Here is a 26,554-nt window from a genome sequence, read left to right as displayed (position 1 = left end):
TCATCAGCTGGGAAAAAGAATGAGGAGGGAGCCCAGCATTTGGGGGAGGTGTGTGTGGTACAGACACACTGCATTTGAGCTCCTGGAGGACATGTAGACCCAGGGCCATGGAGCAAGAGCCTTCAGCTAGAGACATACCGTGGGCACCACAAGCAGATGAGTGACAGACCCCACCATGGGAATGGATGAAACTGACGGGGGAAGAGAGAAGGTTTAAGAAAGTCCTCTTCTGATGACATAGAATGAATCTTGAAGGAATATGTATACTTAAGGGATAGAGGGAGGAAGAGAAGTCAGAGAAAGAAATGAAGTGAAACAGACAGAAAAACTAGTTTTGTTATCCAAGTGAAGGAAAAACTTTGAGGAGGGTGATGGCCAGCGGTAGAATTTCTTCAAGGAGGCTGAATGGAATGAGAACAATTAGGAAGAGAGCAGGGCATTGGGAAAGTCTTTTTTGGTCAAATGATAAGGAAGAAAGACAGGGGACAGGAGATTAACAAGTGACAGGGAAGTGAGGACATGAGATCAGGGAGGACAGAGTGTTCCTAAGAAAACCAGCAGTAAAGAGGAGGACAGAGACATTTTAGGCAATAAAGGAAGTTTTTTTTTTTTTTAATCGAGAAAACGGATTTGGTTTTTAGACTAAACAGAAGGATCCAGCAGGTAGAGAAAGAAGGAAATGATTGATTAGATAAGGTTCTAGGAAGGTAGGAGGTCACGTTAACAACACGCAAAGGAATACTTACAATTTTATCAGATTAAAAAAGTATTCTGAATAAAAAGCAATAGAGAGGCCCAGTGAGGTAGCTCCCATCTGTAATCCCAGCATTTTGGGAGGCCAGGGTGGGTGGATCACAAGGTCAGGAGTTCAAGACCAGCCTGGCCAATATAGTGAGACCCTGTCTCTACCAAAAATACAAAATACAAAAATACTAAAAATACCAAAAATATATATAGTCAGGTGTAGTGGTGTACATCTGTGGTCCCAGATACTCGGGAGGCTGAGGTGGGAGGATCACTTGAGCCTGGGAGGCGGAGGTTGCAGCTAAGATCATGACACTACTCCAAGTCTGGGGGACAGAGCAAGACTCTGTCTCAAAAAAAAAAGCAATCGAAGGGTCACTATAGGATTGCAATAGATACAGGCTATCTAAAAGAGTAAATGTTTATGCCCCAAGTGATATAAAATTTTTATATATTGTACATTAATGACATACAGTTAATATATATTTTATATATTATATATATATGAAAAGTGAAAAAATGCAAGAAGTAAAACTGAGATTGAGACCATCCTGGCTAACATGGTAAAACCCCATCTCTACTAAAAATACAAATTACGTAAGTTAAAACTCTGCTTAGGGTATACCTAAACGACTAAACAAAGAATGGAAGCAAAGTTAAAAATTGCAATTATTAAGAAAAAACTAATAGTTATATAAAACAACCTAAATCACAGGATTACATTTAAATCACAAATTTATTTTCAAGAAAAATAGATCTTTCCCCAAAATTAATCACGAAGTTCTATGCTATTCCTTATCTTCATGGGAACAATATTTTTTTCATAAGAAACCCATAGGTCAGGAGATAATTATGGGAAGGTCTTAATGATGATCTTGTTAAGTATGAATCTCCTCTGTGTATCCCCTAAGTACAGGGAGAAAACTCTCTTCCAGACTCCTTGAGTTTCTCTAACTGTAAAAAGTAATTAGGGTTGACTTTTCACAAACACAAAGACAAGACGAGATTTTCAGAGACTCATTTAATAAGTGATCTTGGGAAAAGATCTTAATCATCTCAAATATCTGGGGTCTGGCTGGTTTTGGATGGTCTATTCATTTTGTCTCTTGTTGAGCTCTTGTTATGAGCACTAGACACGGAGCTGGGCATTCCCTGTCAGAAGTACTGAATAATCATATTCTATTCTATCACCCTCTCCCAAGTACTTACTGGCAGTCATTTCAGTGATTACTCACTACCTAAGTCAGCACTTAAATTGATTTGGAGACTGGGACAACCTACAAGCATCAAGAGTCAATATAAGGGAAACAACTAAGTTTAGGGTAACCTGACTCGAAATAAAGGTACAAAAAAAGTCAGGGAAAGTGAAGTGGCCTGATGACACGCTAACAGTGCAGGCAGCCCTGCATCTCACAGTTCTGCTCCTTCATTACTGCCTTGTTAATACTGAACAACTACACTTCGCCTTCCCTTGGTGAAGGAGGCTGCAAAAGACGAAGAAAGAAAGAAGAAAATAAGGCCGGGCGTGGTGGCTCACACCTGTAATCCCAGCATTTCGGGAGGCCGGGGCAGGTGGATCATGAGGTCAGGAGATGAAGAACATCCTGGCTAACATGGTAAAACTCCATCTCTACTAAAAATACAAAAAAATTAGCGGGGCATGTGCCTGTAGTCCCAGCTACCCGGGAGGCTGAGGCAGGAGAATCGCTTGAACCCAGAAGGTGGAGATTGCAGTGAGCTGAGAGCGCTCCATTATACTCCAGCCTGGGTGACAGAGCGAGACTCCGTCTCAAAAAAAAAAAAAGAATAAAATAAGACCAAAGTGGTTCAGAGAAGTATTGTGTGAAAAAGTTCTAAGGTGCATAGCCACATGATCAACTCACAACTCCCTCCCTCACTTCTAACTGACAGGCCACAGGGAGAGGGTTATCTTTCTCTCCCCTCTCTCCTCACATACTTCCCCTTGTTCTAGTCTGTCTCCTTTTCCCATTTAAGCCTTGGGAGACGGAAGAACAAAGAAAAGCTGAATGAGGCACCAAGGCACTCCGGGCCACAGCCTCAGAATGCTGTGATTCTTCGGCTGCTACTTTTGAAAAAGATAATTCAATCTCAAGCGCAGTATTAGGGAATGACGGAATGATTTTGAACATAATCTGTCCAGTCCAGAGAAGCCATCAAGAGAGGAAAAGTCAAGAGTTCTCACTTTCTCACAAAAAATATTTTTAAAATACAGGTGGTCCGGTGCTTTTCTACAAAAAGACATTTCAAATTCTAAAGAGTCAAATAAAATTATGATTGATGATTATTTACTATGGCCATCCATCAACAGCTTCAGATAAGTAAGTTACGATATAGACATTTTTATGAGCTGTACTGGAGTTAGAATTCATTAGGAACTCTTATAATCAACGTGAGCAGTATACTTATAACCACTTTACAGGACGTGGAGCCACAGTTTCCCATTTTAAATAATTATAAAGGTTTTAGTTGTATCTTGGTTTGTGTGATGTATAGTTTGTCCTGTCTGTGTTTAATTTGCTGTCAAGCTGGTAAAATATGAAGCTTCAAATTACAACCCTGCTCCTATGGGGAAATATAATCCAATTATGACTATCCAAGAGGAATCCTGTACACATTCAACGATAGGATATTCAGCCAAAGAAAATGATGGGACTCCTGTTGTTCAAGTCATTTAAATCCAATTTGTGTGATGTGTTGGTCATTATTCTATATAGAGAATCCATCTGCACAGAGACAGGATAAACCCTGAAGTTCTTCTGCGCTGCAGTTTCTGTAGTTCAAGCTGCATAATTATCATCTTCAGAGGACTGACATTGGCCGTTCACAACAATTTCACTGCCTCAAGAAAGTACCATTTTTCACAATTTACATGAAAACTCTGCACAGGGAAGAATCCATCTAATTGGAACATTTTTCAGCAGCATTTAAATATCAGGCCAGCTGGATCTCCACAGCCCATGTGAATTTAATCAGCACATTCTTCCCGGAACCTATATTCTATAATCATCGAAAGCTTGAGTGACATCTGTCACCTAAATCTGGTTGCCATCATTTCTCATCGTTAGCGCCACACATCTAGAAATTGAACCATTCTGTGGTCCCCTTAAAGGCATTCACTTTGTAAAGCGGGGGAGTAAGAGAAATGAACCTTTGAGATGAAATGCCTCACCAACAGCATTTCGCTTGCTCTTGTCTAATCTTCCCTTGTCCCATAAGGAATACTCTTTCAAGGCTGATCCAGGACTTACATGCTACTAGTTAGGCTGTCAACTGATAACTAAGTCCTTACCAAATACACCTCCAAACATGAAGTTCCTTTTCAGTAAAAGGTAACAGCATCACCAAATAACAATGTCCCTTCACTCGGTTCCCTTCCCTGCACCACTATAATCCATGAACCTAGCTTTTATTCCTCAAACAAAACAAGTGACTCAGAACCCGAGACTCTCTTCTCATCAAACTTGGCATCTAATAAAAAATACTCTGGGCTGGGCCTGGTGGCTCATGCCTGTAATCCCAGCACTTTGGGAGGCTGAGGTGGGCAGATCACCAGGCCAGGAGATTGAGACCATTCTGGCCAACATGGTGAAACCCTGTCTCTAGGAAAAATACAAAAATTAGTTGGGCAGGTACACGCCTGTAGTCCCAGCTACTCGGGAGGCTGAGGCAGGAGAATCACTTGAACCCAGGAGGCAGAGGTTGCAGTGAGCCAAGATCACGCCACTGCACTCCAGCCTGGGTGACAGAACGAGAGTTCATCTAAAAAAAAAAAAAAAATTAATTGGGTGTGGTGGTGTGCACCTGTAGTCCCAGCTACTTGGGAGGCTGAGGCAGAAGAATTGCTTGAACCCAGAAGGCGGAGGTTGCAGTGAGCTGAGATCATGCCACTACACTCCAGCCTGGGCAACAGAGAGAGACTCCATCTCAAAAAAAAATTTTTTTGAAGACCACAATATGTTAGAAAAACAAAGAGATATCAACTCTAAAGATCCCTGAGGCTCTGTGAATCTTCTTGAGGGGATGGAAAATATGCACAAAAAATAATAGTAGAAATGTGCTAAAGTAACACAGTTATTTTAGAAGTTACTTGTGGTTTGACAGAGACTACTACATAGGTGCTGAGGAAGTTCAAATAACATCACCCAGACCTTATTTTCCAACGTATGTTCTCATGCAAATGTAATAATAGATGGAGACGTGCTAAGTGCTCTGACTGTTATAGTAGGCATGCGATAAATGCGAAAGAAAAGCCTGAAAAATAAATTAATGGAGTTGAGGAAATGAAAGAGGGCTGCAGTATGTAAGATGAACAAGGCCTGACAAAGATCTGAAGCAACTACTTACAGGCAAATTCATCTAACAAATGATTCCAGATATGGAAACACTAGTTCTCAAAGCAGTGAATGCACCAAAACCTGACAAGAACATTTTTTTTCTTCTTTAGTTTATGGGGAAAAAAAACCCCCATCAAACAAGAAGGACATTTCCTAGGTGTCTGCCACTATAAACTTAAGTATGAAGCTGCACTGGGGAAGGGATTTGGAGAACAGAACAACAACAACAGCAAAAATTGTGGGGTTTTTTTCCCTCTTTCTTGATTAGCTTGAAAAATGTCTTTCCCCTTCAATAAACAGACATCAGCAAATCAGGGGAGGAGCTAAAGGAGGGAAAATGGTAAATTTTGGTCTTTATTATTCTGGCAATGTTGACTAGCTCATTCAAAATTTATGTTTTAAAATCCCTGGAAGGCACAGTGGATTTCAACTAGTTTGGTGTGCAGCAGTTTGTCTTCCCCTAAAGACAATTAAATAAAATTTATTTAGATTATTTGTAGTTTTAGTACTTATGGAAGTGCCTGCATTTTCAATTAAGAGCTAAATATACAAATTAAAAGTACTGCACAGTAAGGCTTCCATGGAGCCCTCACTGGCTGGTGCACATAAACACTAATATCAAATGATGGTTTTGTCATGTGATCCACCCCCAGCACATACAAATATAGAACATGACCATAAAAAGTAACGAACCATGTCCTCTGCTAAGTAATTTATGACAGCAGATCCAGACTGGAATGCCAGCTGGAATTACCTTCTCCTGGCCTTCAATTTTCACATACACAGCTTTGTACAGATGATAGAGACTACGTCCTGCAAAGAAGACCTAAGTTAAGGCTGCTGAAACAATTAACAAGTAGCAAATCCAAATAAAAGGTCAAAATATGTCTGGCTTTTAAAAAGATTTGTTGAATGACACAGTGACCTCTTTCTAAATTACTTTTTGATTCAGGTCAGAAGAGAAAAACTTGCAACCCTTACAACTTTTTATATCAGATCGATGGTGGCTAAGCAAGCAAATATTTAGCTTCACAGTGGAAAATGATATATCATTGAGAATTATTTTATTAAAAACACAGTGATCTCAATATTTAACTAAATGGAGAATAAAAAATTCCCTAGTCAAATATTAGCACATACACAGTTTTATCATTTATGTAGCATTTGCCATCAAGGCAGTCTGGAATTCTAACAAACTTAGTATGGAACAGTTGATCAAACAAAGGATATTATCCTTCTTTATTAACCTTTACCCCTCAGATAATCTCCTGAATCCCCAGGGTGTGATAACCACCTCACTTCCTTTGGGCAGCCATTCATTATCTAATTCATGTCTTATACAAAGAGAGATGAGCTAATGTGCCTTATCAGATTAAAAAAGAAAAAAAGTTCACCATGAGTGATGTTCTAACAGGACAGGATCTTAGCAAATCCCTTCTGCCTCCACAGTCCTGGGTTTCTAAATACCTATAAAGCTACCAACTCATAGTCACAGCTCACAGGCTCACCCACAGCTTTATGTTGCTAAAGCAAACAGTCTGGGCAGAAGAATGACAGAATTACTCTCTTTTCTGATTACCTCCCTCTCTGCATCCTGATAAACTAATGATTAGCTTTCCTGTTGGGATTCAGCCCTGACTGGGTAGCTTCAGGCTGTCAACTCAAGCAGACCCTGATGATACCACACAAACCCCTGCCTCTCCTTCCTTCCCTGGTGGTTTACTGTGTGTTAACCAGCATCTACATCCAGGACGAGCAGCAGCCCTCACACGCTAGCCACCATGTAATTACCAAGGTAATTCACTTGCCAATGGAAGGCTCATAGGAAAAGGAAAAAGGTTTCCTTTTGCCTCACTTCTCGACCTTCTGCTACTCAGAAAGCTACTGGTTAGATAAAAGCAATCTTTTAAGTTTCAGAATGCAATCAGTTTTTACCTATACTACATGGATTATATTTAAGCAGATATTTCAGTTGAACTTAAATTAATACGCTTCTCCAGAAATTAAAAGCATATATAGCCTCTGGGTGCTTTGGAGTTGGTAGTGAAGAGAACCAACCCATTCAGCAATATCCACAGGAGCAGAAACTTACACATATTTATGAAGTGAGACTATTGAGTTAATTTGGAAAAGGCCATAAAGTGAGTCACTGGTTTAGATTCTAAGGTGCTACTCCTTCCTGAAACTGCCAATCCAGACCACTGGGAAATACTACAGCTAAATGAAAACATAATTGAGCGTGATACAAAGAATGAAACTTTTTTTTTTTTTAAAAACAAAGTCATGCTCGTCACCCAGGCTGGAGTGCAATGGTACGGTCTGGGCTTACTGCAACCTACGCCTCTTGAGTTCAAGCCATTCTCCTACCTCAGCCTCCCAAGTGGCTGGGAATACGGGTGCGTGCCACCACACCCAGCTAATTTTTGTAATTTTAGTAGAGATGGGGTTTCACTATGTTGGTCAGGCTGGTCTTGAACTCCTGACCTTGTGATTCACCCGCCCTGGCCTCCCAAAGTGCTAGGACTACAGGCATGAGCCACCATGCCTGGCCTCAGAATGAAACTTTTTTACCTTTTATTTCTCTTGTAGTTTTTTTTTTTTTTTAAATATATTTCTAAGATCAATGAAATAATTAGATATTTAAAAATCTATTAACAATCCTTGCTGTGCACATATAATTAACAGTACTCAACAGAATATTTTCTTGACGCCTCTGTATTAAGAAAAAGCCCAACTTGATAGCAATATTTCAAAATAGACATTTCATGTTACATTAGGGCCAGAATGACTTTATTGCATTATGTTATCTGTCATATGGCCCTTGACAACAGAACTTAGCAGCACTAATTACGGCCAAATCTTTCAGGAAGATTCAGCATTTCTGACTGAGCAGTGTTATGACATTTTCTGGGCATAGACTTAAGAAACACTTGGGAGTCTGGCTCTGTGCTCCTTTGTTTGCTTTTCCTTTGCAATTTCTAGACCCGCCACTAGCACCAAGTAATCTACCCAAGGCATGCTCTGAGATCAGTCACATGACTACTTTGTTTGGCATTTTAAAATATTGGACAATAACTTGACACCTTATCGTTAGGATAAAACATTTTATAGGCAAAAAGGATAAACTCACTGCAATTAAAAGAAATTTTGAAATATTGAATACCTATATAGATATATCTATTCATACCCAAGTGCAATAAAAATTCAGTTGTTAGAGGTCAAAGTTTTTCTTTTTTTTCTTGACGGATTCTCTCTCTGTTGCCCAGGCTGGAGTCCAGTGGCATGATGTTGGCTCACTGCAACCTCCGCCTCCCAAGTTCAAGCGATTCTCCCGCCTCAGCCTCCCGAGTAACAGACTACAGGTGAGTGCCGCCACCATGCCCAGCTAATTTTTGTATTTTTAGTAGAGACGGGGTTTCACCATGTTGGCCAGGACAGTCTCGATCTCTTGACCTCATGATCTACCCGCCTCGGCCTCTCAAAGTGCTGGGATTACAGGCATGAGCCACCACACCCGGCCTGTTATCCCTATTTCAAAGACAAGAAAACACGGGCTTAGAAAGTTTAACTGCCTTCCCCCAAGTGGGTAACTTGACAAGTTGGTTTGGTTAGAGTGGCTCAGTAGAAATGTATTATGGAATTTATCAAGTTAATTCTCCAGTAGATACTGAGAAAAAGATAGAAGATTCTTAAACTTAGAAGACATAGATGAATTTGTTTTTCTTGCATTTGGATTAGCAGAGCTAATGAGTAGAAAATGTGAAATTCAAATCCAAGTAGGCCCAAGTCCAAAGTTTCTGCTCTTGACCACCCTCACCAATTAATGTTTTTTTAAAATCCCAAACATATTTATGCTCACTAATAATCTGGCTCTCTCATGCATCTAAATAATTAGCTTAAGTCCTAAGATCACTGCCACTAGGCTTTTTTGCTTAGTTTAATATGAACAAATTATTAACAAATTTGATGACTGTTCCATGCCTTGGAAAATTCTTAACGGAGAAAGTACTGAGCGGAGAACTGTGCTGGGGCGTGTGTATTCACTCAGAGATGAAGGAACGGCCAAGAGGCGTCGCTAACCCTCCTTCTCCTTCTAATTTTTCAGATTGTATAAACAATGAAAGAAAAGAGAATCCGTTTTAGATGCCTGCTTTATGCCCAGGAAGGCACTATTTCCTTTTAAAGTACAAGTTCAAACAAAGACAAAAAAAGGAGAGGGAGGATAGAAGAAACGCTCCCTCTCTCTCACACTTATGGAGGAATACAGAACTCAGACTTCCCAGTCTTTCTGATAGAATCAAACCTACAGGGCAGCCAACGACCATAACTCATCTTCCCTGAAGTTGAAAAACTTAAGATTAATTTTTTTCTGTATGTGCAGGTACATACTGATTCCATGTAAATACACATATGTACACACGCACACACACACATGCATACACACAGATCATTTCACTGTCAGGTCGTAGCAGCACAAGAATTGCTGGAGAAAATATGGAAAGCGTGAAGGCAGCAGAGAGCCTGCTGTAGTTATGGCCCAACAGCTGCAGTTCTCCATCCTCTGGGTGCTTCTCTTCTGCTCCTGCAAACTACTCAGGGCTAGACTGGTGGGGCTTTGGTGGGAGACCTCCCAGGAACTCCCCTGATGGTATCTTCCTTGGGGTGGTGCCCGTCAAGGCATCAGATACGTGGTCTACAAGAGGTTACCTTTGCAGCTCAGGCCAGAGTTTTGGAGTCACCCATGGTTAAAATTGTTCACACTCTGTTTTCTCATCTCTGGCAGGCGATGTGATGTGGCCCCAGGCCAAAAAAAAAAAAAAAAAACAAAAAAAAACACTTGTTGATGTCAAGTAAACACTTTCTACAGTTCTTTTTTGACATAAAACTCTTATAAATGACTGTGTAATGTGGCTCTTATGTGTAGTGTTTGCAAAAAGGACCCTGGATAGTGAATAAGGAATGGGTCAGGTCCAGATCCTGTGGCTGGATTATTAATGTATCACTGAATATTGTTTTTTACGCTTGAGAATTAGAAATAGCATACTTTCCCTATCCTCACCTGTTGTAAAAGTAGACAAATAGTTGAGCAAGCCAGGGTGGGGGCTTCTTGGCCATTTTCCATGTGAGAATCCTTCCATCAACTGGAAGGGGATGGGCTTGACAAATTTTCGCAAAAATTATTAGACAATGGTAGGTACTATAAGAACCAGGCCAGTCTTTGGCCCAAAGATTATTTATATAAAATATAATAAGAGAAGACAAGTAAAGCTGAGATGTTTTGCAAATGTTTTATAATGTGTTTTATGTCATGAGCATGTAATAAATCAATGAGAAGGGTGCTTCTCAACTGCAAGGTGTAACCACTAGTGCATCTTAAAATCAGCCGGGTGCGGTGACTCAGGCCTGTAATCCCAGCACTTCGGGAGGCCGAGGTGGGCGGATCACAAAGTCAGGAGTTCAAGACCAGTCTGGCCAACATGGTGAAACCCCATCTCTACTAAAAATACAAAAATCAACTGGGAATGGTGGTGCATGCCTACAATCCCAGCTACTCAGGAGGCTGAGGCAGGAGAATTGCTTGTACCGGGACCTGGGAGGTGGAGGTTGCAGTGAGCTGAGATTGTGCACCACTGCACTCCAGCCTGGGCTAAAGAGCGAGACTCTGTCTCAAAAAAAAAAAAAAAATCAGTTCAGTAGGTCATGACCACAGCACAGAATAGACCAGAAGAAAAATGTCAGAATGTAGTGCACATGGTAAGAGTACTGTTTTGTGAAACTGGGTCTGTGGGTCAAGGCTGAAAAGTTGGAATGCCCTTGCATTAGAGAATGCAAGAGACCTGTTTCCTCACTGCCAAAATGAGAAAGGAAATTTGAAATTGGGGGTCTGAATCCCTCGTCCTGCTTCTGCCAGGATAGATGGCCGGGTGAGGCTGGAGGAACTGAAGGGTACATTTTGGTCTGTGGTCTGTGGTCTTATTAAAAAAAAAAATTCGGCTGGGCGCAGTGGCTCACACCTGTAATCTCAGCACTTTGGGAGGCCGAGATGGGTGGATCACGAGGTCAAGAGATCGAGATCATCCTGGTCAACATGGTGAAACCTCGTCTCTATTAAAAATACAAAAAAATTAGCTGGGCACGGTGGTGCGTGCCTGTAATCCCAGCTACTCAGGAGGCTGAGGCAGGAGAATTGCCTGAACCCAGGAGGCGGAGGTTGCAGTGAGCCGAGATCGCGCCATTGCACTCCAGCCTGGGTAACAAGAGCGAAACTCCGTCTCAAAAAAAAAAAAAAAAAAAGAATGAATAAGGCCTACTATTTGACAGCACATTCTCAAGCATAAAAATGCTTCAATTCTCAAGCATAAAAAACAATATTCAGTGATACATTAATAATTCAGCCACAGGATCTGGACCTGGCCCATTCCTTATTCACTATCCAGGGTCCTTTTTGCAAACACTACACATAAGAGCCACACGACACAGTCATTTATAAGAGTTTTATGTCAAAAAAGAACTGTAGAAAGTGTTTAGTTGACATCAGCAAGTGTTTTTTTTTTTTTTTTTTTTTTTTTTTTTTTTTTTTTTGCCTGGGGCCACGTCACATCGCCTGTGAGAGATGAGAAAACAGAGTGTGAATAATTTTAACCATGGGTGACTCCAAAACTCTGGCCTGAGCTGCAAAGGTAACCTCTTGTAGACCACGTATCTGATGCCTTGACGGGCACCACCCCAAGGAAGATACCATCAGGGGAGTACAATGATAATTGTACATTTAAAACAACTAATGGTATAATTGGGTTGTCTGTAACACAAAGAAAAAATGCTTGAGGGGATGGAAGCCCCCTTCCCCATGCTGTGATTATTACGTATAACATGCCTGTATCAAAACATTTCATGAATCCCATAAACATAGATGCCTACTATGTACCCACAAAAATTTAAAAAAAGTTTATTACCTTAGAGTTCAGCGAGAAGGGAAGAGAGAATCCCTGTTAGTGTTCTACTGCTGTGTTACAAATTACCACAAACTTAATGGCTTAAAACAATATCCATTTATCATCTCACGGTTTCTGCAGGTCAGAAATCTGGGCTAAGGCAGAGCTAGGTTCTCTGCTCAGGGTCTCACAAGGCTGACGTGAGCCACAATCGGCCACTAATGTTGGTTTAGTTTTGCCTTATGCTGTAGCAGCAAGAGTGGTCACTTGCATTCGTTAGCAGGATCCGAGGGACTCCCTGGAAGGTCCTCCAGCCCTGAAAGATCTTCCCTCCCCACTGCCCAAAACTCCTATTAAAGATCTAGTCTGGCCGGGCGCGGCGGCTCATGCTTGTAATCCCAGCATTTTGGGAGGCCAAGGCGGGCAGATCATGAAGTCAAGAGTTTGAGACCATCCTGGCCAACATGGCAAAACCCCATCTCTACTAAAAATACAAAAAATTAGCCAGGCGTGGTGGCACATGACTGTAGTCCCAGCTACTCGGGATGCTGAGACAGGAGACTCCCTTGAACCTGGCAGGCGGAGGTTGCAGTGAGCCAATATTGCACCACTACACTTCAGCCTGGCGACAGAGTGAGACTCTGTCTCAAAAAAAAAAAAAAAAAAAGATTCATTCTATACCTTTTTTCTCAGAGCCCTGTTACAGCTCTAAGCAAATAATTATATGAGTCATTTAGTAACTCATCCACTAGATATTAAGCTGATTTGCAGTAGTTAGACAGACAGTGTGCCCAAGAAATAAACTGTGGTTATCCATCACTAAAATTTTAAAGGTATTTGTTACTGCATAACATAACATAACATAACATAACACGGCCTACTCTGATACAGAAATTGTAGGAGAAGAGAATTTGAATTCGAGATTTGACTACCAAGGGATTCTGTTCTTTCGGGATTTTGGACGTCAATGACTAAAGTCTTGCTGCTCAATGTGTAGTGAGAAACCCGCAGCACCAGCATCGCCAGGGAGCCTGCTAGAACTACAGACTCTTGCGCCCCACCTGAGACCAATTCAATTAGACTCTGCCCTTTAACAAGATCTCCAGATGATTCAAATGAATGCTGAAGTTTGAGAGGTGGTGGTCTAGAGACAGTTGGAAATGAAATTCTGAAGCACCTGAAATAAATCTCCAGGTGTAACAGTGAGAGCCATCCATCAGCACAGGCTCCAAAGTGTGGTCCCCGGACCAGGAGTATCACATCACCCAGGTACTTTTTTAGAACCGCAATGTTTCAGGACTCAACCAAGACCTACTGAACTGGAAACTCTGTAAGTGGGGCCCAGCAATCCGAGTTTTGACAACCCTCCAGGGAACCGCCATGTGCGCTACAGTTGGAGAATCGCTGCTGTATGTCAATGAGGGCTGAAATTACAGTAGTTAATTCTCTTCCTCCTGGAAGGAGGAAGACGTAAGACACAAATAGTCATAATAATTGTTCCTATGAGAAAATACGATCTGCATTATGATACTGATCTTTATGATACATCTTCTAGAATGCACACTGGGTGGATCAGGGCCTGGCCATAGACTGTTTTCACCACTGTGGTGGTTGTGTATGACAGACACACCTGACAGCAATGACTTGAGCATCCCCTGAGAGTGACCTTATATGGCAGATGCAGCTGAATGTGTTCAGAGTTTGCAACTAAGGAATCTGGGAGTGGCCAACCTGGAGACCCACTGCTCTTCTATGAGGAACAGCTGAGCCCCTGGTGCTTCCCGGGCAATGCCATGGAACACCAGTCACACAGGGGATGGAGGTGTTTTGTTTTAGGTTAAATGAAGGTTGCCAGGTGAAAGCTGTTAGGCGGAGGATGTTAGATGAAAATGCTATGTAAATTACATGACTTTTGCAAGTGGTTGTGGTTCTCCTGTCCAGCCCTCTGCCACTGAACTCCCTCCCCTGTATACAAGTCCCCAGTAAAACCCCAGCTCTTGTTGGCTGGTTCTGGGTCTCTTCAGCCTCCTGAACCTGTGTCATCCCCACTGGAGTGGACAGGGGTTCTGTGCAACATATGGTGATCGCTCAGGTCTGCTTCCCTCTCAGGTGGAAGTAGTAGGATGGCGTTTGGAATAAAGAGGAAAGGGATAGAGGGAAGGGCCAGGAAGGGAGGTGGGCGTCATAAGCCTGCTCCGCATTTTGCTGGTCCTGGTCCAGGCCTGACTGCACGTGGAGCATTGTGACAAGTGCTGCCAGATATCTCCAGTGCAGGCCTCCCTGGGATCCAGTTTCTCTCCCTTTTATCAAGAATTTAATAGAGCCAGGCACAGTGGTTCACGCCTATAATTACAACTCAGGAGGCTGAGGTGGGAGGATCACTTGAGTCTACGAGTTTGAGGCTGCAGTGAGCTAGGATTGCACCACTGCACTCCAGCCTGGGTGACAGAGCAAGAGTGAGAATCCTCTTTAAAAAAAAAAAGAATGCAGTAGAGTAAGAAAGAGAAACTGTAGACATGACCCAAGAATCTGCACAGCCACAGGCTAAGAAACACAGTGTCTCTGACCATGGCTCATTCCGGAATGCCACAGACCCAATGCATTCATGTATTGTTCATTCATTCACAATTTCAGCCCATATTTGCTCAGTGCCTTTTTTGTCTAAGGCCTGGAAAGCCAGTGGAGAGGCCTCTGGTTCTGGGGCTTAGGGAAGGGAGGGAGTGGTAACTCATTGGGGAAAGTCACAGTTCTTCCTCAACCTGAGAATCTCAACTGGACCACCTCTCCTCCCACTTCACAGAAAAGGCAGGCTGAGGCTGAACCTACAACACATTGCTTTGTGATTTCCCAGTTTCACTTTGCTCTTTTGCAAAGCAGAGATTGAGAAGACCAAGGAGGAAGACGCATTCATGGTGGAACATGGACTATTTTCATCCCTATAGAGCCTCCTACATAGGCTGTGAGCTAACTCCTCACTTCACATGGAGGGAGGTGATCTATCCATCTCAGGTGGGGGCCGACAGCTCTGGCAGAAAGTCAGAATCACCCATGAAGCCTGTGGCAATCTCAAAGCCCAGGCCACTCCTCAGACCAATGAAGTCAGAATCCCTTGGGTTGGGACCCAGGTACTGGTATTTTAAAAAATTTTGCAGGTGATTCTACAGCACAAGCATGGCTGGGAATGACCGTTCCAGGGAGGGTCTCGGGTCCCAGGTCTTGCCCCTTTATGGAGCTGAGTGTCATCCCCTGAAGGTCAAAGGTCTGGATTCCCACGATTCTTAGCTCAAATTTTTCAATTTCAAGAGTTTGTTTTGTATTCAAAGTGAGCTATTACATTTAAGTTATTGTGTCGTAATGTATACGCAATTTATTTTTTATTTACATAAATGTTACTAAACTTCAGATGCAGAATATTTAGCTAAAAGAACAATTTTTTTCTTTCTGATACAACAAAGTATGCTGGTAGTAGGACTACTTTTTAATGAATAATTTCATTCACGACACAATCAGCATGGTCAAAAGTTGTTATTACGAACCCTTAGTAGAGGGAATGCAGCTATTTGCATGATACAATGTCAGTAGTTTAGGCAGGTGGTGATCAGACTTTGGTTTACAGGATGGGAAATTTACAGGGCCTGGGGAATGAGACGGACCTCTGCCAACCACTACTTTGCTCTTAACATCTGTTCCCACATTTTTATTCCTTCTGTATTAAAATTTACGATGGGCCTTACTTGGCAATTTTACAATAGATTAAAAGTTGCTAAAATTACTACGTTGGTAATATTGTTGCAGTTAGCATCAGATCCTCTAACACCTCTAAATATCTTTAACCTAAGAAAAGTTTATTCATATTCATGGTGGAAGAGAAAGGAGAGGTGGACTATGCCTACATTCTTATAGACTCATGAAAATTCTTTCCTATTTTGGTGTTTTGAGAGTGAGGATCAGCAGCGTAGGTATCACCCAGGAGCTTATAAAAACGCAGAGTCTTGGCTGGGCGCAGCGGCTCATGCCTGTAATCCCAGCACTTTGGGAGGCCAAGGCGGGCGGATCACCTGAGGTCGGGAGTTCAAGACCAGCCTGACCAACATGGAGAAACCTCATCTCTACTAAAAATACAAAATTAGCCAGGCATGGTGACAGGTGCCTGTAATCCCAGCTACTCGGGAGGCTGAGGCAGGAGAATTGCTTGAACTTGGGAGGCGGAGGTTACGGTGAGCCAAGATCGTGCCATTGTACTCCAGCCTGGGCAATAAGAGTGAAACTCCATCTCAAAAAAAAGCAGAATCTTGGGTCACAATCCAGGCCTAATGAACCGCAATAAAGCTCCGCAGATGACCCATAAACACAAAATATTTAACCACCGATTTAGCACATCTTTGCTACTTAGGATATAGGAGCTAATCAAATCCATACACGGGGGTTAGAGATGGTCATAGATGTGAACAGTCTTTGATAACAAAGCAGCTCAAAATCTGAGCTAAAAATCAGTTGTAAACACCTCCTTGATTATAAAAAGGTTGCTGAGACTAGTATAAAGATAACACAAATCAACTCACCTTTTACGCTGGTGATGTCCATTTGTTACAATATGAATTTGGCCATAATGATATATTAGTAGTAAACAGACACATTGCTTTTTTTTTTTTTTGCAAATGGCGTACTTAAAAAAAAAAACCTGTCTACTATTAATAAGATTATGGAGAGAGAAGAATTGTTCTGTACTGTGATCCAGTTAGAGACACAACCTACACGGGCTTTAAGTCTCATTTTTAGGAGGCCTCCTACAATAAATGCTTCTGTTGCCTCTTTGTTTTCCGTCTTGCCCTGGCTCTCAGGACACTCTCTTACCTCATGGGGTTGTTGGTACTGAGAGGCCATCAGAAGGAATGCCCGCTGTGCCTGGAAAGCGCTGTGCACCATTTCCGCCTGTGAACAAAGACGAAGATGGCAGTTTCAAGGTTTAACTCCTAAACATTGTTACCATATAATCTGGCAATTCTACCCGCAGGTATATACCCAAGAAAATGAAAACATATGTTCACACAAAAACTGATAAATGAATGTTCATAACAGCATCACATAATAACCAAAACATGGGAACAACCTGACCATCCATCAACTCATGAACCAATAATGTGATATACCCATACAATGAAATATTATTCAGCATTTAAAAAAAAAACAAGGTACTGACACCTGCTACGACGTAGGTGACTCTTGAAAACATTATGCTGAGTAAATGAAGCCAGTCGAAAAAGAGCACATTTGTATAATCCCATTTATATAACATGTCCAGGAGAAGCAAATCTATAGAGACAGAAACTACCACAGATGAGTGGGTGCCGGGGCTGCTGGGAGGGAGGAATGGGGAGTGAACCGCTAATGGATACAGGGTTTCTTTTGGGGGTGGTGAAAATGTTCAGGAATTAGACAGTGATGATGGTTTCACAAGTTGGTGAATACACTGAATCATACACTTTAAAAGGATGAATATTATGACATGTGAATTATATTTCAATAAAGTTGTTAAAAAATGTTTGAGCCCCAAAGTGTGCGTGTTTTCAAAGGCTGTCTCTCTCTTATCCTCTTTCATACTGTGCCCAAATTCTATTCTACACCTTCTAGTGGAAATTGCATATTTTCTTCAATGGTCCCTTAAGCCGTCCCCATGCAGAGATGCTCACTGAAAGCCAGTGGCTTCTAATCATTAAGATGGGCCTGGGAGAGATTTCAGTGGCATTTGGGCCCTGGTAGAAGGGGCCCCACCTGCACTCAACACCCCATAAGGATACATGCAAGCAGGAATGTCCTCAAACACATATTCTCTTACCTTCACCCTCTACTCATTCAACTAATTTGCTAATTTTTACGTTTTGTTCATTCTTTTTTTGTTATATTAATGTATTAAATTAAAAAAATTACCTAAGCGTATGAAGAAAAAACATCCAGATCACCCATAATTAACCATTTTGACATTTTTTTCTAGTTTTTAAGAAAATTCATGTAGTTATTCGGCTGGGCATGGTGGCTCATGCTTGTAATCCCAGCACTTTGGGAGGCAGAGGTGGGTGAATCATTAGGTCAGGAGTTCAAGACCAGCCTGGCCAACACAGTGAAACCTTGTCTCTACTAAAAATACAAAAATTAGCCGGACGTGGTGGCAGGTGCCTGTAATCCCAGCTACTTGGGAGACTGAGGCAGGAGAATCGCTTGAACTCGGGAGGTGGAGGTTGCAGTGAGCCAAGATCATGCCACTGCTCTCTAGCTTGGTGACAGAGTGAGACTCCATCTCAAACACACACACATACACACACACACACACACACACACACAAAGAAAAGAAAATTCATGCAGTTATTCTTGTAAGATAAAGTGTATTAACTTAATTTTTTTTTTTTTAATGCGGAAAGTTTCAAAGATTAGGCAAAGCATGGCGGCTCATGCCTGTAATCCCAGCACCGTGGGAGGCCAAGGTGGGCAGATCACCTGAGGTCAGGAGTTCGAGACCAGCTTGGCCAACATGGTGAAACCCTGTCTCTACTAAAAGTACAAAAATTAGCCAGGCATGGTGGCTTGTGCCTGTAGTCCCAGCTACTTGGGAGGCTGAGGCAGGAGAATCAGTGAACCTGGGTGGCAGAGGTTGTAGTGACCCAAGATTGTGCACTGCACTTCAGACTGGGTGACAAAGTGAGACTCTGTCTCAAAAAAAAAAAAAAAAGAATGTTTCAAAGAATAGAGGTTTTTTGTTTTTTGCCTGTTTGTTTTAGAGACAGGGTCTCACTCTGTCACCCTAGCTGCAGTACAGTGTACAATCCTGCTTCACTGCAGCCTCCAACTCTTGGACTCAAACAATCCTCCCGCCTCAGCCTCCTGAGTAGCTGGGGCCACAGGCACACACCATCACATTCAGCTAACTTTTAAATTTTTTAGTAGAGATGGGTTCTTGCTATGTTTTCCAGGCTGGTCTCAAACTCCTGGGCTCAAGCAATCCTCCTGTCTTGGTCTCCCAAAGTGCTGGGATTACAGGCATAAGCCACCACACCCAGCAAAGATTAAAATTTTTAAAAAATGCCTCACAACCTAGAAATAATCATTGAATATTATTGTAACCACGTTTTAAGAATATATGCAGAGAGACTTAGAAAATGGGGTCATACCTAGTGCTACACTTTTTAAAAAAAATTTATTTTTAAAATTTAAATTTTTAACCACCATTGAGTAAAAAAGCATATATTTTAATTATGATTGAATAGCAGAGATGAAAAAGAACTGTTAAACCTCAAAGAAAAGTTTCTGCACCGTAATTTTTTATGTCCTTAATGATCATTCTAAGGTTAAAGAAAAGATGATAAAATGTGGAGATTGGGACAGTTATGAGTTTGCACCCTAAATGACATAATTCTAGATAGTATAGATTGACTTCTTGCTGGGAAAGATGAGAACATAAGTACTTACATTGTTTTTCATCTCTGATCCCTATCTTCCATAGTTTTTAGTTATTTTTGTTTTGTCCAAACTGACAGCATTCATATTCGATCTGTAATATGACTGTACATAGTTGTGAAGTATTAGTATATGTCTGCATTTAAGCAAACCTAGTGATTCTCACCATAACTTCTCCATTTTTGAGTTATTTTTATTTTGTTAATTGGCCAGACATTCATTATTGTGTATTTTCTTCGACAAGGTCTCAAAGCTGTTTTCATTCTTTCAGGTTGAAGCATGTCTTCCTGTTGTCTTTAAACATTTTGATGGGATATAATATCCTTGGGTCATTCACTCTCTCCATTTTCAGACAGTGTGGCCCCAGATGTGGCAATGGTAAAGTCTGAGACTAGCTTGACTTTTTTCTCCCTTGTAGGAAATTGACTTATTCTGATTTGATAACTCAAGAATTATTTCTTTATCCTTAAGGTTTAATAGCTTAACTAAGATATGTTTGTATTTTGAACATTCCATACTATATTTCCTGGAAGAGATTTGGTCCTTTCTTCATTTCTGGGAAATTTTATTATATCTTTCAATATCTCTTCTGTTCCTTCTGTTAGAGTGTCTATTCAGGGACCCAGTTATTATCCTCATACTGTAGAATATTTGAATGTCTTCATATCTTTTAGAGTCTCTCTGTCTTTAATCTCCTTGTTTGTTGTGATTATAAGAATACTTTTATTGTTAGTAAACAAATTTTCAGCAGGTCTCATGTATGTCAACATTTCTAATTTATATATCATTTTTGCACCAATGTGTTTAATTCTTGATTTGTCAGACTTTCAATTTCCATTTTAATTTCCTTCTTGTTTTATCACCTTGTCTTTAGGCTATTTTAAAAATACTTTTTATACTCTTGTTAAGTTCTAAGAGTACAAGTTATCCTCTTATGAAGCCATTGTGAGGAACCTGTTTCTGTTCCTTAAGTCCTGTTTTCTCCAAGGGTAAGCCCACATCTTTCTACTTTGCATGCTAGCCTCCTTTCTGACACATTAATTGCAGCTGCCACATTGGCTCTTTCCATCTTGCACATATTTTAATTTTTTCAGGTATTTTAATTTTTCTGATAAAATGTAGGGGATTCCTTGCCATGATACTGGAGATCAGCTCCTTTGCCCTTTCAAGCAAGAATCTGGGGGCTAAATTCTTTAAGGCCTGATAGAAGAGGGATAGGAAGAATTTGGCTTGGGTGATGTCCAGTCTTTATTTGTGTCTTCAGGTGCTGATCATTCTTCTGGGAATTTGCTACATGCCCCAAACCAGGGTTCACTCCACCTACTTGGAACACACGCCATTTGGATGGAGTCGTCCCTTGTGACTTTAGATCATTTCTCTGATTCAGAACCTAGACATGAGGATTTTACATCTATAAACAGAAGCAGTCCATGGAGTTCTTTTCTTGCTTCATATTCTCCTTTCCTGATTTCATTTCCCCTAAGAAATTTCTTTAAAGGGGGTTGGGGGCAGGGTTAGGAATCAAAAGCCACTCAGCCACCAGTTACTAAAATGTATTGCTTTAGGTTATGGGTCTTTTGTTTGCTTGAGTGAGCAAACACCTTATTATTACTGAGGTGTTTTTCTTTAACTTTGTGGGGAGGGAAAAATTCTGTGATTTGATTTTATTTGGTCATGAGTTTATATTCTTCTATACATAATTTCATTTTTAATCTCCTCCTTGTTAGTTCCACATCTGTTTATGGGAAGTTTCTATCCCTCTGCAATCTTGGATATGACTGACTTCTCTAATAGATAGGCAAGAACCAGCTCAGTACATTTTCAAAAACAGATACCTAAAATAACAAACAGGAAGATTAGGTTGATTTCATCCCCGTGTCAATATCAGATAATTTTCTGGGCTGGAAGGGTAAATGTGTTAACTAACTGAAAAATGACTCGTTTTTGTCAAATCACTTCATATTAACGTTCTGGCATCTGACAAATGTTCCAGAACATAACTGAAATGAACGAACACCTTATTCTTGTTTCTAACATTCCTTGTCACTTCTCATCCAAGGATATTTTTTCCCACGGAGAAAAAATTGCTTGAAATCAAACCAAGATTTGTAGACTACTTACATTTAAAATCACAAATTCAATCATCATTAACACAACAGATATAAGTCTCCTGAATGTTTAAATGAGTGTATGTTTTTCTCAAAGCCATTTTGGAGTACACCATCTTCTTTCTCTTTGTCCTTTAGACTGATTGCTAGGACTACACTGCTTAAGATGTAAAATTTTGGATGTTCCTTAGGGAAGAATAGAGGGTTTTCAAATCTCACTGTCCTGGAGGCCATTATGACTTTATGCATGGGAAGCTCAAGCTAAGCTATGCAGTAATTTTCCATGTATCAAAACATATATTTCAGTGATTCAGAAGGACTTCTGTCAGTCTCTAATGACCACGTTCCAAATAAAAGACTACAAAATACAACTTTGCACAGCTTGGCTATAAATAAGTGCACTTTTCCCCAGCAATGATAATATAGAGGTAACGTCCTCATCTATGACAAGCCTTGCAGAGCCGACTGAATTGTAGTTGCTGTGGAAACAGTAAGTCAGATGGTTTGACTTCTGCAGTTAAAATTGTAGCTCAGAGGTGGCATTGAAAATATTTTTGTAGTTATCCCAAGATGAGCGTGATCATTAGCCTTTTTACTTTGCCTGGTAACAACATTTAGCCTGTTGCTAATAGAGCAATTTTCTGGCAGGTCTGATTAGCAAAGGTCTGATTAGCAAAGATGGCCAATTTCATTAATTAGTCTCTTCCTCCAAATGGTGTTTCATGGGAACAATAGAAGTTGATGTTGGGGTGGAGAATGACCCAATATTGAGAGATCTGTTTCAACCCTCCCTTCCATTTTGCTTATGTAGACGAAACCTTTCTGAGAATTTGTGTACTTCTTTCAGCATCCTGGAACTCTGGGCATAATTAGCAGACTCTAATCCACGTTCATTTTTAACCTCATCAGTCCACATGTGAAAGGACTTTCATTCCAATTTCTGATCCACTTGCTTCTTCCTTCTGGAAAGTTCCATGAGTCCCTTCAACCAGACAGCATCCTATTTAGGAGCAATTTTACTAAACCTGCTGAGTCTGGTAACTTGAAAGGGGGAATTTGGCTCACTAAGGCAGTTCAAAACACTGTGAAAGAAAAAGCCAAACGTAGGGGTTTTTAGTAACGACGAATAATCGAGGGGTTTTGCTGAGTTTGTCCATCACATGTGTGCAGGGCTCAGAAAGGTTGGGCAACCTCTGTGGGTGGACATGTGCCTCTATCTGCCTGTGAGCATGTGTGTGCAGAGAGGAAAGGGATAATTTTGGCAAGGTCAAGTCTGTGCATTCTGTTCGAACTTTTATCAGTTATCGCACCAGCAACTGGGGTTCTCAGACAGGTTAGTGGAACATCTATTGCTGTGTGGTCTTAGGACAAAGAATAGGGGAATGAATTTCAGAAATCAGTTTGAAACCAGCCTTGGGAGCAAGCAGACACCAACGAGATATGACTGATTTCCATTTAATTCTCTCAGGAAAGAGAGCTGGCTCCCTAGGGAAGCTTGGTTGATTTCTGGATACTCATGAAAGCTTTGCGTTGTTTCACTGAGAGCACTACCGGCTGCAAAATCCCATATGGGTGGCAAAATGAACAGGAACATGGTGGGGAAAGGCCACAGGCAATAATTGAAAGATGGAAAAAGCATCCAACCTGGGTGCTTGTGCTAAAGGCACTTCCAGATCCTTCCGAAACTGCATCAGCCCTCTTCTTGAGAACCAGACAGCAAAGGGAAGGGGCCTTTCTTCCTCTAAAGATGGAGGAATGAGCATCTGTTCACTCAGTGCAATTTGCAGTCCCTGGGATGGTCACCACCAATGCCATCCTCACATACCTCCCCTGTTGGTCTACTGATGCCCTGTTTTCATAATTAGAGACACTGTGTTTCCAGATCTATTGTGTAGGGGCCTCTACCCTACCCTAAAGGAAAAGTCCCTTGAGTTTCTGACAATGAAGAGGCAAAGAAGGATCTGACAGATGAAATAAACGACAAGAAATGGGCCCAAAAAAAGAGGTGATAGAATGCCAAAGACAAATTTCACTCATTTCACAATTTTGCTTAAAACAAAACTGAAGATGCCTGATTTTGCAAACATAAACATAAGCACCAACCCCATAAAGTCAGAATAAGATATCTGAGTTGACATATTATGCACCTTGCAGAAGGCTTGAACCAGTGGTTCCCGATCTTGAGTGTCTATCAGAATCAACTAGAGGCTTTGTTATAGATAGTTGAGTTGCATTTCCGGAGTTTCCGATTCAGTAGATTTGGGTTGGCCCAAGAGTTCACATTTCTAACAAGTTCTCAGGTGAGGTGGATGCTTCGAGTCTGGACATCGCACTTTCAAAACCACTGTCCTAAATCATACCTCATGTATTTTGTTTCTCATTTCTATTCCATTTTCATTAGCAGCTGAATTAACAAAACAGCTCAGAGGGCATTCCCCTACAAAACTGTCAGCAGCAGTGAATCTATACAAGTCTGCAGCAACTGCAGTTCTTGACTCCTCATAAGAAAGAATTCGGCCAGGCAGTGGCACATGCCTGTAACCCCAGTACTTTGGGAGGCTGAGGCGGGCGGATCACTAGGTCAAGAGATTGAGACCATCCTGGCCAACATGGTGAAACCCTGTTTCTACTAAAAATACAAAAATTAGCTGGGCATGGTGGTGCGGTGCCTATAATTCCAGCTACTCGGGAGGCTGAGGCAGGAGAATCGCTTTAATTTGGGAAGTGGATGTTGCAGTGAGCCGAGATCGCATCACTGACTCCAGCCTGATGAAAGAGCGATATAAGAAAAGAAAGACGGAAAGAAAAGAAAGAGAGAAAGAGACAAAGAAAGAAAGAAAAAGAGAGAGAAAGAAAGAGAAAGAGGAAGAGAGTAAAAGAGAAAGAAAGGAAGGAAGAAAAGGAAGGAAGGAAGGAGGGAGGGAGTGAGGGAGGGAGGGAAGGAAAGAAGAAAGGAAGGAAGCAGGAAGGAGGGAGGGAGGGAAGGGAGGAAGGGAAGGAGGAAGGAAGGAAGGGAGGAAGGCAGGCAGGGAAGAAGGAAGGAAGGGAGGAAGGAAGAATTCGAGGAGCATAGGCTGGGGGGCGGAGAGGCTGAGGCAAGTTTGAGAGCAGGAGGGAATGTTTATTAAAAAGTTTAGAGCAGGGATGAAAGGAAGTACACTTGGAAGAGGGCTAGGTGGCGACTTGAGAGATTCAAGTGTGTGGTCTGACCTTTGACTCGGGGTTTTCCATGCTGGCGTTCTTCCTGGGTCTGTGTCTCTTCTCCCGATTCTTCCCTTGGCGTGGGCTGTCCGCAGGCACACCTGCCAGCCCTTGGGAGGGACCGCATGCGCAGTGTGTTTATTTAGGTTGTGCGCATGCTCACTTGAGGCATTTTTTTACCTTACCGGCGGAGCGTTCCTAGAGGAAGGTCACAGATCAGTTAAACTCTGCCATTTTGCCTCTTAGTGCTCATGATTGAGTCCGCTCACCCAACTCCTTAGCTCTTATCGGGACCTTATCACTTTCAGGGTTTTTTTTCTATTTATCGGGAGATTGCCTTTCCTTGGTGCCAGCTGCGACCAGTTACTATTTTAGAGAGATAGTTAACAACCTCTGGACCATCACCTGATGGTGGCCTGACATTCGTGGAGTGGGGAGCTCTCCTGCCCTGCTCATGTCTGCCTACCTACTGTAACAAAACCATACACTTATACCATCCGAAGGGGCTCATTTCGTTCAACCCTTGCAATTTTTTTTAAAAAATAAAGCTCTCAAAAAAATAAATAATGAAGCTCTCTGCCCCAGTGGCAAAGCTGAAGCAAGAATTCCTAAATCCTGATTCTTTCCAATTTCTTTTTTATTGCCCGGGGAGAGTCTTGAAGCACAGAAAATGGGAAAGTTTGGCAAAAGTAGATGAAAACAATGCAGATCATGGGAGCTGGATATGATTGAATTGAGCCAGTTCTTTGGAAACCTACCAGCAAGACTGACTTCGGAGCTGCTACTACTTACCTAATGGAAGAAGACAAGTGGGCAGAGTTAAGCCAGTCACGGGAACTGTCACCACCCAAAAGTATTTATAAAGCAGCCACGTGAGCACTTTGCCTCTCTGCTGAGCACAGGGCAGCCATGGTAATGGGAGATTACAAATGAAGAGTGAAAGGAAAGAAAACAAGACTCGGGGGTAAAAATGTGCTAATGGTGTTTGGGAGCAGAGGCTGCAGGCCAAGGAAACAATGCCTCATCCCATCCCTACTCACCCAGCGCCTGGACACTTACATCTCATATAATCACTTCAAGGGCTCTCATTTCTTATAAAGGGCTTGGACGAGTCTAGAATTTTGCCTGGCCTCCAAAGCTCTGTACAATTGGACCCTCATCTTCTAGCGTCATGGCCATGACTCCTCTCCATGCACCCTCTGCCCCAGTCAGGGTGGTCTCCCACACACCCCAGGACCCTGCATGAAGGAGCCCTGAGCTGGACGCAGTGGCTCATGCCTGTAATCCCAGTACTTTGGGAGGCCCAGGTGGGCGGATCACTTCAGCCCAGGAGTTTGAGACCAGCCTGGGCAACATGGCAAAACCCCATCTCTACAAAAAATTTAAAAAATCAGCCAGGCATGGTGGCACATGCCTGTAGTCCCAGCTATTCAGGAGGCTGAGGCTGGGGGATTGCTTGAGCACAGAAGGTTGAGGCTGCAGTGAGCCATGATCATGCCACAGCACTCCAGCCTAGGCAAGAAAAAGAAGAAAGAAAGAGAGAAAGAGAGAGAAAGAAGAAAGAAAAAAAAAGAAAGAGCGAGGGAAGGAAGGAAGGAGAAAGAAAAGAGAAAGAGAAAGGCCTGGGACAATAAATATATTTATTTACCGAGAGACAGGTCTCTGCCTCTCCAAAAAAGAAATCAAGATCTGGAGAGGCTGGTGAATTTCCCAAGATTGGTGGACAAATGTAGGATTAGAGTCAGGTCTACTGACCTGAGTCTAC

The 26,554-nt window shown here is 41.8% G+C and overlaps 1 protein-coding gene across 2 annotated transcripts in view; it reads right to left on the bottom strand.

Annotated features, from left to right (window-relative positions):
- CAP2 (cyclase associated actin cytoskeleton regulatory protein 2) overlaps positions 1-26,554 on the bottom strand; it is a 146,473-nt gene that overhangs the window by 66,205 nt on the left and 53,714 nt on the right. Inside the window, exons 1-2 of one of the 2 annotated variants that reach the window (XM_012476580.3) lie at positions 24,799-24,874; positions 16,886-16,963 (exon numbers count right to left, since the gene is read on the bottom strand). In XM_012476580.3, the coding sequence (XP_012332003.2) occupies positions 16,886-16,963; positions 24,799-24,819 (99 nt within the window). In that variant the 5' untranslated portion in view covers positions 24,820-24,874. Of the gene's footprint in view, positions 1-16,885; positions 16,964-24,798; positions 24,875-26,554 lie in introns of those variants that run through there. The other variant, XM_012476579.3, reaches the window with a different exon arrangement.

The sequence above is a fragment of the Aotus nancymaae genome, unplaced genomic scaffold (assembly GCF_030222135.1).
Source record: "Aotus nancymaae isolate 86718 unplaced genomic scaffold, 86718_ANA_hifiasm-v0.15.2.pri h1tg000051l, whole genome shotgun sequence".
Classification (NCBI taxonomy): Eukaryota; Metazoa; Chordata; class Mammalia; order Primates; family Aotidae; genus Aotus; species Aotus nancymaae.
The sequence above is the reverse complement of the archived record's forward strand: the minus strand, read 5'-3'. Positions and strand labels throughout refer to the sequence as shown.